Source organism: Poecilia mexicana, unplaced genomic scaffold (genome assembly GCF_051168715.1).
Source record: "Poecilia mexicana isolate PSO_F unplaced genomic scaffold, ASM5116871v1 scaffold_2, whole genome shotgun sequence".
Classification (NCBI taxonomy): domain Eukaryota; kingdom Metazoa; phylum Chordata; class Actinopteri; order Cyprinodontiformes; family Poeciliidae; genus Poecilia; species Poecilia mexicana.
In genome coordinates, this window is record NW_028263371.1 from 49,854,258 (window position 1) to 49,870,940 (window position 16,683).

At 36.8% G+C, this 16,683-nt stretch overlaps 1 protein-coding gene across 1 annotated transcript in view; it reads left to right on the forward strand.

The window, feature by feature from the left end:
* Window positions 1-12,455: 12,455 nt before the first annotated feature.
* Window positions 12,456-16,683, forward strand: part of wnt10a (wingless-type MMTV integration site family, member 10a) — a 31,774-nt gene continuing 27,546 nt past the window's right edge. The window contains exons 1-2 of the mRNA XM_014986004.2: window positions 12,456-13,364; window positions 14,683-14,948. Coding sequence (XP_014841490.1) covers window positions 13,303-13,364; window positions 14,683-14,948 — 328 coding nt within the window. The 5' untranslated portion in view covers window positions 12,456-13,302. The remainder of the gene's footprint in view (window positions 13,365-14,682; window positions 14,949-16,683) is intronic.

The window sequence follows — 16,683 nt, forward strand, 5'->3', positions numbered from 1 at the left end:
ACAAAAAGATAAAAAGCCACTGGTCAATAAAAGCTTTCAAAACTAACAACACTGTGGAAAATTCTTGAGCATGGTGGTGGCGGCATTATGATGATGAACTGGTTCACTACCAGTGGTGCTTGTGAAGTGAGAGCAGAGTTCACCTCAAATCAACAACTGCAGTCTCTGTCAGAAGCTGAGGGACCACTGCTCATTCCAGTAGAATGAATAATTTTGTTTTAGAATATACCTAAGACTAACCTTCTGGGATGGTTCTGACCTCAGCCAAATTTAAAAGAAATCATGTTTAGATGTTGTGTCTGTATCAGGAAACATTTTTAAATGAACTCTGCATTTTCTTATAAAATGAGTCATCAAACATCCAGCCAGAATGATCCCATATTCATATTGGCCATCATAATAGCAGTGAAATATGTACATTTTTGAGTCAGTATGTACTATTTTGTTCCCAATTAATGAAGAAAAAGTTCACAATAAATTCAAACATTCAGACACAATTATTCTTGTTAATATTAAGGTTTGTTGATAATACAACTAATACAACGTGGGGGAAAAAAATCTTCCTTAAAAATCTAAAATTAATATGATATTTTGGTCCATGCTAAGTGTATTTACAGTTTTTAGGATTCCAAATATGTGGACACAATTTTGGTGTTTGAACACAAGATGGCAGCCTAGGAGCAGAAAGCTGAACTACAGAAATGTTTGAGATTAAGTTTTTCCAACTTTACTGACTAGATTATGATAATGGCAAAAAAAAAAAAAAAATTGAATATCATCTAAGCTAATATAAATAGAAGTCAAATTTAAAAATTACAAAAAAAAAGTACATCCCAAATGCAAATATATATCTGATACGTTGATTTAAAAAGACTTCGCAGGCCCAATTGAATGTACTAAAGTTCAGCATTGTGTGCTCCAAGAAAAATAATTGATTGATATTTTTTCATCTTAGCAACTTCGGTAACTCATGTAAATGTTCTTTTTGCTGTAATTAAAATAAAGCTCCTACACATTCTTGGATTTGCTGTAACTTCTACCTTGCATACCTTTAGAGAACATTCACGCACACAAAAGCACATGTGTGTACACACACACACACGCACACACCCACACACACACACACACACAGATTCTAAGTAACAAACATTTTCAGATAACAATAGCACGCAAACATGCTGCAATCATCCCCAATTAGGGATGCCCTAAGGTAAGTGAGGCAGCACGAAAAACAAGCACATCTCATTTTGGTGAGTGCGAACGTGTGGGCTCGCATGTGTGTGCATAAATCCATCCATATGTATAGGTTTTGTACAATTTACTTGCAGAATAACTCAATTAACGTATTTCATTTAGGATTCTGGTCTCCAAACAACTACAAGACAGCTTTATGTTTAAATCTACCAATGAAATTTTAAAGAAAGCTGTTGTGTTTCTGTGCCACATTCTTCTTTTACCAGAGTGCTTCCAGACGCCTGTTGATAATCGTGTTCAGCACACGAAACGGTTGTTTTTAACTCTGTAAAAGTTTCTTAGTCATTATATGCTGTTAGTGGTGAAAAGGAGACGATAAGGAGCGCTGATCTTCAGAGGTCACATACTGAGGGCATACAGTGCACTTCAGGATTATGAGTAATCCTTTTGAAGATGTGTAAAAATTTTTTTTAAAAACTTGAATTAATTGTGTGTTTTATTTATCTTTTCACTGTTTTCACACTGAAATTATGAGAATAACCCAAATTTTAATTAAATAATTTAGTAGAGGAAAAATAATAATACTTTGTCAAACCACTAGTATTATACTGGTTGGGAATTTTAATAGTTCCTATAAACAGTAATACTTTTCAGTGTGTTCATTTACCATGAACATTTAATCAGTAATTTTTAACTCATGGTTTCCTTGAAATATAAATGTAATGTGACAAAAATGCCCATTTTCTTTCACCACTTCCCAAGATAGAAAAGACAAAGCATCTTGCCACTAGATTTGGCTTTTCAGGTACAACGACACCAGATGATTCTGGTGTGAATCAAAAGATGAATGTATGAAGAAGCCTGAATTCATGTTCATGTTAGTATGTTGGAGGATGATGAGAAGTTGTGGCCCTGTTTTTTTTCCAAAGGTCTTAGGTCTTGTAAATGCATATGTCATATCTTGGAAAACTGTGCAGTGGGCTCTGGTGTGGAAGAATGTGTGTGCATTAAACAACATATCTAAATAAATGTTATTTGTGCTGCTTGCTTTAAGAAAAGATAAATACTGAAGTCCAAAAACCGCATTAAACAAGCAAAGCAAAAACAAAACCGAATGTGAAGTTGGTTTGGTAATTTTTCCACAAAGAATACGACCTAAAAAATATTTTCATTCACTAGGGGAAAGGAACAGTCACGGTAGTTCAGAATCCTACTTTGATGCCTATTTTGTTAAAGAGAACCTCTGCAAACCTTTGTCTCCCCTTGGAGCATTGTGTCAGTCGTTGGGATTATCTAAAATAAAGCCAGTCACACTACCCGAGGATATTTTCATTCCCTCCAAAGACTAGCTAATTGGTTGGAGCCACACTGAGGCCCCCGAATGGGATTGCAACACAGATACAAGACATAACAGTGAGAAACAATGTTTGTTCCTACTTCAAATAACATGCATGTGTTACTGGTGCTGAAGAAGTACGGTGTGTTACATCTACAACAAAGCACGCATTGGTGTTTACTGAAGAGTTTGTTAATAATAAATTGAAATGGAGAGAAACACAGGATGCAGAAGATAGTATTAAGTGTCAGTGAAGAAATTCAGATCCCTGCTGATTTACCTGCTGATCTCTCCCTGTTCTCAGGAAAGACAAAGTCATACAGTGTTACTTGTTGCTTCAGTTCAGTTGTCTAGGGAGACAAAAACAGGGGAGGAAAACTTGACTCATAGGAAGAAAGAAAAAAAATGAGGGGAAGAGTGTTAGAAAAGGTAACTTCAACTTTCATGTCTGTCTCTCTTTTTTTATCTTAAACCTTTGTTTTAGTGTTGCCCCAATGCTTTTAGGGTTATTGAAATTATATTTCCTCCTTTCTATCTTCATGACACGAGGTGCTATGAAAAAGTTAAAGATTTGTTACTTTAAAATGTTTCAGATCATCAAACAAATTTTTAACACAGCTGAGCCCCAGGTATTTGTGCAGCTTAGGGACTGAAACTGCCCAAGAAAAGTTCAAATCCACAAATACTTTAGACCTGTATTTATCCAGATTCTTTGGGGGTACAGCCAGTGAGTGTCAATAAAATTAATTGACCCTCCTTGATTGGCTGTTTGCAAATAACAGACAAAAACATGTTAAGTAGCACTGTGCCTGGGTATTTAACCTTCTCTAGCTGCATTTTCTTTAGACTTTTTCAGATATATTCTTTGAAAATCTGTCTATAGTTGGCTTTTCAGCAAATAGCTAAATCTGCTGTAGAAGCTGCATAATCAATAACCTGAGTAAATACAAAAACTTATTTTTCAAATGACAACATCATCCAAAACCCAAAGCAACATCTAATGCACACAGATATAAGACATAACAGTGAGAAACAACGTTTGTTACGTATCTCAATTAAAGTCAGAGTTCATAATGCACCAATAAGAAAGAAACAACAACAACAAAAAAATACTATCCATGTTCCAAGGTGAAAGCCCCTGGTGACTATAAATACAAAAAATTAACAGAAAGACTCATCTTACATTTGCTAACAAATCAAAATCAAAATCAGTCACCTGATATATTTGGCACCATGAGGAGTGACAAGCGCTTACAATATTAGGGAGCAATTACTTTTTAAAATTGCGTCAAGTTGATTTGAATAGTTGTTTCCCTTCATAGTTGAAATCATCATTTGAAATTTTACACTTACTCAAATGATCTTTGTCTGACGCTAACATGTATTTGATGATTTGAAATATATGAGTAAATGAAAAAAAACAACAAAAAAAACAGTTTCTTTGGGGGAAAATACTTTTTTTTCCCAGCTTAGTACCTTCTAAGCCATTTGCATTGTTTGTGTTCTTCCATCTGACTTCCACATCCTAAAGTCACTCGCAAATGAAGTGTCAAAAACATACAAACTTTAACAATGACAGGCCCATCCTCCTACACTATTTATGCACCTTTAATATTGTTTATGGTCTGCAATGTTTAGTACAGAAAATGTGTGTGTTAGAAGTTTGTTACCAGAGTGCAGGCTTGTAATTGACAAACCTCTGCCCCGCCATGCTCCTCCGCTTAACTTGTTTTCTTCGGCTTGGTCCAAAAATCTCCAAGAAACATGACCTGAGCTTGAACCTTCCTCTCAGAGAAACGAGACCAAGGGTGGGACAAACATAACTTATGTTATGAATGTCAAAAACATCCAAGGCGCTCGCTTTTAGAACAATAAAAATGCCTTCATTTTCATAGCATTGCCATCTCGACCAATAAAAACTCCTTTCTGCTCACAGTGTGTATGAAGTGTGCTGCTTAGTGTTACTGGTCCATTTGCTGAGGTTACTGGAGGCTAGGACATGCAGAGAGAAGTTTAGGGATCTTGCAAAAATCCCACAAGCTATTTTTGAATGCCAGTATGTTGTAATTATTTTTGACTTTATCGTAAATTCAATCACAGTAAACCACCTTCTGCCTAATTTGTGGGAGGGTTTGAGTTTGGGATGTTCCTGTGCTGTGATAAGTGGAGACAGTAACCAGGAGTCCGCTGATATTTCAGAAACAATGAAAGTACCATTTAAAATGCAAAATCACAATGCAATCGGATTTTTCTACCCTTTAGAAGGGGGTAATGCATTGCTTTTGTATTCAAACATTACCTGTAGCTTTACAAGGGAAAGGCACAATCAGTCAAGTTGCCATGAGTTTTAGCCAAGCATAGAGCCAGCTGCTGCTGAACTTCAGAGGGGGAATTGTGTAATGTTGCAGGATCGACTCCTGCTTTCGCTTTAATTATATCAGAGATATTCCAGTAATTTTCTGAAGCACTCACTGATACATTGTTAGAATTTATGGTAAATTTTACAAAAAGTGAGCTTGGTGGTTGCTGCAAACGCACAGCATGCCCAAACCATGACACCTCCAGCTTTATGCTACATACCTGGTAAGAGAGTCCTTCCCTCAAACAATGTTTGTGCAAAACGTCTCAGCTGCTCTGGTAGTCAAATGATGGGAAGAAATAATATTCCAAAGGTTCTGGTTGTTGTCTATGTTTTTACTGTACAATTTCAATATGGCCTTCATATTTTTGAATATCAGTGTTTTCTCCCTAGTAGTCCTACAATCAAGGTTAAACTTATCCATACCACAGTCTCAGCCCATCAAAACATCAATAAGCTTTGCTGTAGTACTCTCCTTTTCTCATCATATTGACTGCTCAAAGTGCTATGCATTTCAACAACACTCACCCAGTTGGGTAATGTGGTTCACAGAGGAGGATAGGGTAAAGTGCTGTGCACAGAAGGACTTTGGCAGAGATCATTCTATTCTATTTTATGTCAGAACAACTTAACCACATCACAAAATCACAGAGGACATCACAATTAGACAATTAGTTTGTACAACGCATCCCACTTCTTAACTTCTTGCAAAACATGACGTGACATATTTTTACACGGTAAAACTGAATGAAAAAAAAAAACTTAGAAGGCTGCTACAAATTAGCGTTATGTACATAGAGTTCCTAATAATAAAAATATATTCACAATATATTTAATTTCAAACCACAAGCGCTTTACTCAGTTGCTTACAGTGAAGATTAAAATGAACTAAACACCCCAGCTGTTTGAAAAACTACCTCTTATGAAAAAGAGTCAGTGTTTTGGTTTTATTATTAAATTAAATGCTCTTCAGTTTCACATTCCAGCTAACAAAGCAAAGGAGAGAGACAGCAGCAGGGAAGACAAATATCATTTCTTTCCCAGGAAAATCATGTTAAGACCAAAACTCTTGTGAACATTACTAAGAACTGTGAAATGAGCTATTTTCTCAAAAAATATCTCAAGACAGAGGAGTGAAGTTGAACTGAAGTATTTCCCAAGTTATGCTTAATAAGTATATCTGAGCATATTGTCTGTTGAACAGACGAATATTGTACAAGTTTTAAAGTGAAAAATTGGAGAGAAGTCTTAAACAAGATAAATACAAATTTAGATGGACATCTAAAAGATATAAAATGGACATCAGTCCAGATGTAGAAGGTCATATGTTTCAGAATATTTTTTTGGCTAACAATTTCCCAGTCATTTTTAAAATATAAAGATTGATTGAGTGTGTCAGAGTTAATGTCAGCTGCTGCGATGCACTCTTGTCATTATATTATATAAGACTCAAAAGTCATTATGTGTCATCAAGCCTGTGTTTTAAAATTACCTAAGTATTATCAAGATACATGTCAGACTACAGCTTGTAGTGGAAGCTACAGATTTTAATTTGAGTTTGTATTTTATTGTCCTTGTTGCTCTAATAAAAAGGACAATTTCTTATGTCAGTTTTTGATTGTGTCTGTGAATGGGTGAATGCTTTGGGGGTCCAATGGACTTCGTGAAGCAGTATATAAGTACAGGCCATTTACTATTCACCATTTCATTTGTTTATTTTATTCAGCTGGGCAAATGTTTTCACATAAAGTAGCGTACACATCCGGGATCTCGTTCTTCCAGTCATGATTCATATCCCATGACTGTAGGTGAGGATTGGCAATATAGCTGGACTAGTTAATTGAAAGCTTTGCTTTACTGTCATTGCCTGTGAACAAGACACTTAGATACTTAGGCCCCGTTTACACAAAGTTGCTCCTCAGTTGAACCATATTATTGTTGCAATCCAACCACTCGTTTACACGTCATGAGCAACCGGTGTGAATCCCTCACACCAGCACCTTTTGAAAGTAGGTCTCACAGTGAAACTTTTCTTTAACCCCCACAGAGTTGTGCAGTGCACTGCAGGTGTGAAAGCAAAGGTTTATTCTACGCATGCACAAGCAGATAACAACAAAAACAATGGCTGGTAGCACTGTGCTGTGTTGTGCTACTTAACCTGTTTAATTCAACACAATTTCTGATAAGTAATATTTCTGTTACATTAGCACAATATTCATGGGAGACAGAGATGGGTTAATGTTTACAATGAGGTGGAAGCTAGCTAGTGGGGTGGAAGCAAAGGATCAAAAAAGTCCATGTGCGTTCCATGAGATGCTAAACTCACAGCGCCATATAGTGGCCTGGCTTGACAACTACACACTTGACTCAAATATTAAACATTTTCCCAACTAACTTCTGAAAATACCCACAATTTCTAACCAGCAGTCTCATGTAAACTTAACCTTAAGCTCAACTGCTTGACCCCAACTCATTGAAAAGGGGAAGCCCTATCAACGCAGTCCAACATGCACTGTGACAAGAAAGCGGACACAACTCTTGGTTTGGGCACACGAGGATTAGGAAACCCTTAAAAGCAACCCAGATACCACATACTCTCACAGCCACCCCTGCAAAACATCTCAGTGGACAAGGCCGTAGGTGTTCCGCAGATCCACAAAGGACATGCAGACAAGAGAAGTGTACTCTCATGAACCCTCAGTAAGTCTAAGAGGGTAAAGATCTGGTCCAGCCTTCCACGGCAAGGACGAAAACCACATTTCTCCCCATGGAGATTACACAAGTCTCTCGTGTAATCCCTCAATAATTGGAACACACTCTTTGTTCTCCTTTCTTAACTGGGACCACCGCCCCAGTTTGCCACACCAGCTGTGTTATAATGGTTCTCCTTGTGACACTGCAGAGGCACGTCAACCATGACAGTCTGACAATATCCAGAACCTTTAAAATCATACCACTTGCTCGGTTTGAGTGCAATCTTGCAAACATTTAAAACAGTGACTACTTAGTCTCCTGTGTGTCAGAGGAGGAGCAACTCTCCTAGAACAACTCCAGTCATTACTGAATAAAATGTTGTGATCAGGTTGAGCTGTTGGAGGGAAGAACTACTCCTGGCTTTAGAGAGAGAAAGAAATAGAGAGCAATACGGTAGATAAAGATTGAACGATTGAGAGAGAGAAACAAGAGAAAAAGAAAGATATTTTTTCCCTTAGGAATGTTCTATCAAATATGTAGACATATTCATGTTACATTGATTACAGCAATCAATTGCGCTACAGAGTGGTTTCTGTCATCAAAAGAAAACAAGGAAAGATGTCTTTCTTAAGTGCTTGTCTTTGCACAACACCCCTCGCCCCCAGACCAAATCCCCTGGGGAAACACTGATATGGAAATCGTTTCTAGTCAACAGTACCTGGGAATACAGCTGGATGGTGAGCTGAACCTGACCATTCTCATGGAAAGGCTGTAAAAAGGCTGTTTAAGATGACTGAGATCTTTAAACATCTGTACACCAATACTGTGCTCCTTCAACTAAATCGTGGTGACTATGTTTTTGTTGTGGTTTGCTGGGGAGAGGCAGCCCAAACAGCTTACAACAGGATACATAAACAGAGCTGGAAGGCAAGTTCCAAATGCGGGGCAATACCAGAGACAGTTCAGCAGGTGGCAGCGTTGAGAATGCTCCTTGCAATTAACTCAATCATCAATCACACCTTCCACCTGCTTTAAGCTTTAGACATTTTACAAAGAAGCACATTCAGACATGGGCTGGTCCTTCTAAGGTGCTGGATAGAAGGCTACGGGAACTGCTAGCAGACATTAGCCTCTCTTGCAAACATTAATACCAGTCTATTGCATTTGCTCATTAATTCAACTTTAAATTTGTAAAGATTATTGACGAATCCATCCTTCTTGAATAGCTAGTGTTTCTTTTTTACTATTTGTTTTACTATTTGTCTTGTTTCTGTTTTATTTTAAATGTCTTCACTGATGCTGTTGAAACACAAAAATTAATAAGGTACCTACCAGTCAAATATAATTGGAGTGGAAATTAAAATTATTATTCTATTACTGAAACAATTGTCAACTAATTTAAAGTGTAGAGAATACAGACTCTAAAAACAGGCCATTTGCTGAAAGAACAACACCCTCAGAACAGTAATTAAGCCCAAACTGTACAAAGAACATAAACATTTTAAATTTCAGATGAAAAAACTCCTTAGTCTGTTATTTTTGCTTAAGTGGGACAGTTTTACCTTCACCTAAAATAAATAGGTGAAGGTAAGCACTCTTTTCTATCTTATTAACAAACAACTGGTTCATAGGAAAAAAAATAGTCAACAGAATTAGCCTATTCTAATCTTTGTGTTAAATCAAGAAGTTTTTTTTATTATTACCTTACTTACTTTGTTTTGCTCCACTATATAGTCTGTAACAAATAGCACTAACAAGTGAGTTTTTGTTTTGCTCTGAGAAAAGGTTTTGATTAGCTAAATTGCCATTTAGCTTGGTATTTCAGCAAAGTCTGCTAAACATTATCCAATCAGATTTCTAATTATCTACTTAGTTTCTTTCTGATTTCTCATCAATAATCTACTTTTTATAGGTTCATACTTGACCCAGATGTGACTCACGTAAAGAGTACAAAACGGATCTCTGTAATAAGCTCACTTTTGCTATGCATTACTTGTTTTTTTAGTGCTCTTCATAAATTATTGGCTAAACAGACCAGCTCACATATTTATAAATATTTTAAACACTTGACTCATACTTTTCCCTTCTCACATTCATACTTTCTGAAGATGTAGACTTTTTACTCCATAAGTCTTCTGGCTGATGTCAGTTTTGTCCTGTGATTTTTATTTTTCTGTTCCAAAAGTTTTTCCAAAATCTTGATGCTTTTTGTCTTATCTTCTTGATATATGTTCTATTTTTTTCACAAAACTTTTTAAAATCTTTTCCTGGCAGTTGCGCTGTTATATGAAAAGCCCCACTAAACTCTGACATATTTTCACATCTTGGACAACTCTGACCATGCCTGACTTCATCGCAGTAAATGTTTATTCTGTTTTTCATTACCGCAGTTGAGAGCATGGTTGAAAATATCTGCCGTGTTTACAAACATCTGTCACTCATAAGGGGATGTTATTTTCCATTATCATCTGTGACAGAGAAGTGTGGATGTAAGCATATAACATATTGTGCTGTGGAGCTGAAGTCAGAGCAGCAAAACCACAGAGTCGACACAATATCCAGCTTTTCTCAAACATCTTGAAATAATTAGGCACAAATTTGGCAACTCTCTCCCAATCTTCCAGGTCAGGGAGCATTAATAAATTCCTGTATGAGATTTTCTTTTTTCATGGGGTTTGTTTTTCTTGATCTTCTAAATTTGTGTATGGCAACTTAATTAACGTCTGAATCCTAAACCCATGTTGTGTTTTACCACTCTGGTGACTCCACACTGGCAGAATGCTCGCTTCCCTGCACTGGTGGGGAAAGCCTTTTTATTTGTGGTTTCTAAATCTTTATTCTAAGCTACTCAAAGCACCAGGATGAGTGATATCATGTGGTATTCATCAACATGGTAGCTTTTTTGTTGTACTTTATATTCAATTAAATAGGGAGATTAAAGACAATGACACACAAAGGAGGTTGAGCAGCAAATGGAACCAACAATTTAATTAGTCCTCTTTTCTTCTTGATTGTTTTTACTCACAGAACAGAAAGATTCTCACATTGACAGACTTAAAGCTTTAATTATTTATTTTCTTTTTTTTTATTGAAACTAAGTGAACAAAGAAAGTATTTTGAGTAACTGAAATAATTTTAAGGTATAACTGGATGCAGCAAATCAGAAATATTCTCCGGAATTTATTTTACTGATACTCTGTCAGAAGAGAGTCGAATTAGAGGAAATGTGAGGAAACACATTCAGCCAGTTTACTTCATTTGTATATAGTGTTGTGTGAAAATGTAGAGGTCAAAGAGTTCAAAGTCAGAGTTAAGGGTTTTTGATCAGCAAACTTTATTTTACATGATTTGAGAAAATGATAAAACCTGATAACTGATTTTGCAACATAATTTTGTGACTATCTGCCGGACAACTTTTCCAAGTGCATTATTGTGTAGGCCATACAATTTGATGGTCAGAACATAAACCTGAAGAGTCTGTATATTATATAAATATGATGTTCCCCCATATATAAACTGAGTTGGCTAAATAAATAAAGTTTTAGTTGATGTTCCAGGAAAGATTCAAGAACAAAATTGCATTCTAAAGTAAACTGTTAATTTAGTCAGGGTGATGTTACAGGCCCATGGAGTTTTGCACAAACAGACATAAAAAATTATTTTCCTCGACAACCAGAAGTTTCCTTCCCATTTAGTTCATAAAAGTTTATATGGTTTAAGTGAAATATTCTTTTAGGCATACACAATAACATTTATGCTCAGAATAACATTTGTCACACTGTTGTTTTTTTATTTTTTTTTACTGCACTTCTTGTTGGTAATTCTAACGTTGAATTTACTTGTGTTTTATTCAAGTCTAATTCAGTTTTCATACAGTCTTTTATTATAGTTTATCCTTCTGTTTTTGCTTGTGTTCCTTCTATTGCTTTTTTTCCTCACACACATTCTGGGGCTGTCACACAGAAACAATTTTAGACAGTGGCATCAAAATTTCTCTATCCTGAAACTTGATGTGCACCAACAGATCTGCAGATGATTCAACAGGCCATGTCATGTTTCAATGATTAATGTGCTACTTAACGAAAAGATGGAAATCATCACTTCTGCAAAATGCTGGAGAAGTGTTGCTGTCAAAGGACAAAATGGACATGTCTACATCTGTTTTAAATTGTCAGAAGAACTGTTTTCAACCAAACATCAAAGGTTTTTAAGCCGTCAGTAAATAGTTATGTTACCATAGGCAACATTAACACCAAACAGTTACTAAAGCTGAACTTGTAAAAGTAAATGGACTGAACTTAAAAGTAATAGTACACCATAAAAAAAATTGAATTTTACTTTATGGCTCATAGTTTTTCTGATATGAAGTCATGTGTATCTAAATTAAGTCTGAATGATAAATCTTACAAACGCTAGTACCCTTCAAGTTGAAAACCCAGGCATTTCAGTCCACATCAGTGTGGAACTGATCGCAGCCTCTCTTATCTGAAGGACAAAACCAACAACGACAACAAGTTATTAACGACTATAAAACTGCTTACTGAAGAAACAGATCATATCTGGATGAATACATGTTATCATTCCTTTCCTTTGTGCATATCTACACCGATTCCTCCTATCCAAACCAGGCAATCAAGGTCTTCCCGAAACATGATGGTACATGAAAGTGGGACCCCTCTCGAAGCAGGAATAATGAGCTTACCCGGCCCCCATAAATGCTAGAAGCGCAGCTGCTTTTAATCTCTCCTCGCTCATTTGTAAATTGCGTCGTAATGCACAGAATTAAACAACGTGATAAGCTCAGATGTGTTTTAATTAACATTAAACATAAACATTTATTTTTGTCCAGTTTTTACATCCCTGTGCCACGACAGCCAATAAATAGCTTGCAAATTGATCAGTTATTATAAACATAACTTAACATGCTAAAAAGGGCAAAGAACCAGTTTTCACGGATTTATAATTAACTTTATAATTGGCGCCCGAAATAAAAACCTCTAAATACCTAAACTAAGTTTAAATCTGCGCTGCGCCTCTTTGCAGCATCATCGCCCCTCCAGAGAATATATAACTGCTCTGCTTCACAGAGGGCGCAGGCTAAGTGTTTTTGGTGTCCTTATCTCGCAGGATCTCTATCCTGCCTTAACGAGGCACTTGACCTCCCTCGACGCTCCTCTACTCCCCGAGTGACGCAAAAAAAGTGGGCTGGCAGAGCGCTAAGAGCAGGAGTTTAGAGGACTAAACATCACTACTCAAGCAGACTTCATTTAGGGAAGCCTATAGGTAAGAAGCCGTCTGTCTTATCTCGGATGTTCTCAATGAAACTCCTCGTTGGCGGAGACACCGGCATGAGCGCGGATGTATTCGAGAGCGAAAGAACGGACTTTTCTTCAAACTTGTAGCAACCAGCGTTCCCTGCCTGTCAGTGACTTTAGAGCTTGATGAAACTTTTTTTTTTTTTTCTTGAATGAAGCTGGCACATCTGGACGCAGGGCTGTCGGAGCTGTCAAGTCCAGCGCAAACTTTTAGACGGACGTGACTTTGGTTTATTCATCCCCAAACTTAGAAGAGTTATACTGGAACCAGTTTGAATTGAAAACTCCTCCTGTAATTTTTGCAACTTTTATTTACTTTTTATTCATTATTATTATTATTATTATTATTATTATTGTTATTATTGTTATTATTATTATTATTATTATTATTATTGAGCGCAAACATGGAACACTCAGTCCTCAGACTGACATGCGTTTTGGTGGTTATCTGTCTGCTGGATAAAAGGTGAGTTGCTATAAAGTTTTTTTTTTGTTTGTTTTTTGTTTTTTTACATCGATGTTAACTTATTTTATTTTTATCACCTTATTTATTTATTTTCATTAAAAAATTATAAGCTACAAACACCATTCTGCAGAGATAGATTTAATATGTTCAGCAAATAGTTTGCAACTTATCATAAAAGTTATCATTTATTCTTGCAAGTAAATGATGCACAAACCTGCTTATGTTCAACGCATAAGCAAAAAATGTTAATGTGATTTTAATCTTTGCAAAGTGAGACTTTTGCAGAAATCCCATCAGGTAGCATCTGCATCTGAAAGCACACGGTTTGGTCAGTTGTCAAAACCTTTGAATCATGTACGTCCTGTTCAGATAACATGTGGCCAGTGAAGTTCTGTAGCAGTTATAAGTTGTAGAAACTTACACAGAAGTGGCGTGCAAAGTGGCTTAGTTGTAAAAGCAACTGTGCACTCTGCCTTACTCCAAAGTATTTGCATGTTAAGGTGTGCTACAGCAGTTGCTGATGTGTGTTTGCCAAGAGCTACACATGCCGGTGACTTCAGGTATATCAGAGTGAGGCACACAGAAGCACACAGTCTGTGATTTACACGTAATGGTGATGAAAGGAAAAGCTGGACACCTTTCAGATCTTTCAGTGCTCAAGTTTTTCATTCTCGCTGCCGTTACTGCTTCTTTGTCGAGTTGGAAAGAACTCTGAAAGTGCCGTCGGCTGAATGCTGTTTCACATGATTGATCTGCAGCACAAACTTCTCTCGGCTGAAAATAACTTTACAGTTAATTAGAAAATGTTTGCTAAGTTATATCTCCAGACATGATTTATGAGGAAACATCACAGGGGGTTTTCCACTGCTGTACTAAAAATGGCACTTAAGAATCATCGGCTTATTATATGACAACCGTCTTGTTTTATTTAATTCCAGACTGTTTACATTAATGTAAAATAAGTTTCATGATGTATTATTGCACTTACAAATGGCAACACTGCTAAAAACTATCATCTGAGTCACAAATAAAACAAACAAAGCAAGAAAGTGCTTAAAAAAGTGGACACATCTGGAGCTGGTTGTGTGACAGTTAATCATGTATTTTTTTTACGTTTTACACTACCCAGCCACAATGGAGACTGTGCACTTGAGCCATCTTTGTGTTACTGTGGGAACTGAATATTGGGGTCACATTCAAGGAGACTTGGTGGTCTTAACTAGACTTTAGTGTCTAACAAAACCTGGCCGAGCGGAGGCAAGAAGGTCTGGACCACAGAGCCGTCCTGCTAATAACCCCCAACTTTTGCTCCTCACAGGGTGGATTCCAATGAGATCTTAGGTCTGAAGCTTCACAACATTGAACCCATCCTGAATGCCAACACAGTTTGCATGACGCTACCCGGTTTGACGAAACGCCAGCTGGAGGTGTGCATGCGCAATCCGGATGTGACGGCTTCGGCAATCCAGGGGATCCAGATCGCCATCCACGAGTGCCAGCACCAGTTCAGAGGGCACCGCTGGAACTGCTCCAGCCTGGAGACAAGAAACAAAATCCCCTACGACAGCATAGTCTTTAAAAGAGGTCAGTTTTACTGCACCCTTCTGAGTCTTTTGCTTTATCTGTCATGTGGCTGTTTGCATCCCAATTAAAAAAAAAACTCTTAGAGTTGTGAAAGGCAAAATTTAGAATTTTCTAACGGAAGTAATGTTCAAATTCATAAAAGATAAAGTTCAGCAGTCAACACAGAGTACCAGAAATTTAGATTTCAAATGGCTTGTGGTTTTCTCCTCAAATACACTTCAATGAAGTCCCTTTAAAGCACAGGCTTACAGAGAGATTAGCCAGTACAGCGATACAAAAGATCCCAAACAACGGTTAATATAATATTGTTCTTCAAAGCTTAAAAAAAAAAAAAAAAAAACTGCACAAAGAGATCATTTTGCATTTTCATCAATGCCACCTTGCAAGATGCCGTCCAGTGGTCGGGTTATCTCCAGTCACCAGCAGACCTTCCCAACCACATTACTGTTGCTCCTCAAAAACCCACACAAAGGAGCAGATAACTTCAAAAGAAACTAGTCAACTTCAGATTACCAAACCTGCTGCAGATCGGTTTTCTCCGATGCTTTGTTGTGCTCGGAGCTTTGCGAGTTAGCCACAAAGGATGAAAGGGGATATTTTGAGCGGAGAAGCCTTCAGATGGTCTCATCCCAGGTCATTGACTGGAAAAGGCATCAATTTCTTAGTAGCCGGAGCACCTGGACAGTTGGAACATGTGGCTGATAGTTTCAGTTTTGGGTTAGGTTGGCTTTCAGTTAATTTATTCCTAATAAAATATTATTTTCAGCATAAAAAAAGTGCAAAACAAAATTAAAAAGAAAATATACTTGGCAACTATATATCTGGAGGTGTGTTTATATTATTATTTATCCAGAAGGTCCCTATTACTAAACAGCTCTGAGGTTTGGAAGAAAACTTAAAGAAAAGTAAGATTCCTTTTAGTTTTCTGTTAATTTATTTTGTATGCCAGATTATTTTTGCATTATTTTCCACAAATATTGATACATTAGTGTATCAACCTTTTTTTTCAAGCTCTCTTTCTCTTTCTCACTGTTTATTCAATGTTACATGACTCTGGCTCTGTTTTTAATTATGTAAAGCACTTTGAAATGCCTTGCTGCTGAAATGTGCTATACAAAGAAAATTTGATTGATTGATTGATTGATAGATTAGTGGAAAATATATTTTGAAAACCACACTTCAATGCATTTCATTTAGATTTTAATATGTTGGCTTAACACTAACATGCACAGTTTTTTTAAGTGGCATCAAAAAAAAATCCCATTTAAGGTTTGTGACTGTAAATATCTGGTAAAATGAGATCAAACTTTAACATTATGGCCCATATGCAAAAATTGTCTGTGTGAAGGAAAACTTAAACTGCTTTTTACCGTAACACACCCTTTTCCACAACGGAACATGGTAGTGGCAGTATTACGCTGCCACTACCATGTTTCCCTCATGTTTTTTATAATTGTGCGCAGGAAAGCTGGTCATGGTTGACTGGATTATGAATGACGGTCTTCCATTGCTGGAAGGGAATGGGAAAAAGCCATTCCCTTCCAGCAATTCAATCACTTTAAATAGACAGTCAGGGCTACAATGGAATGACCCAGATCAAAGCATGTTCATTTTTTAAAATGATCCATTTAAAGTCTTGTCTGAAGTACAGGTGAGATTCTGTAGTGACTCTTGAATGTCCCAATCTTATCTAAAATGTGTTACTTTGCTAAAATGAAAGAAGGTGAAAAAATTT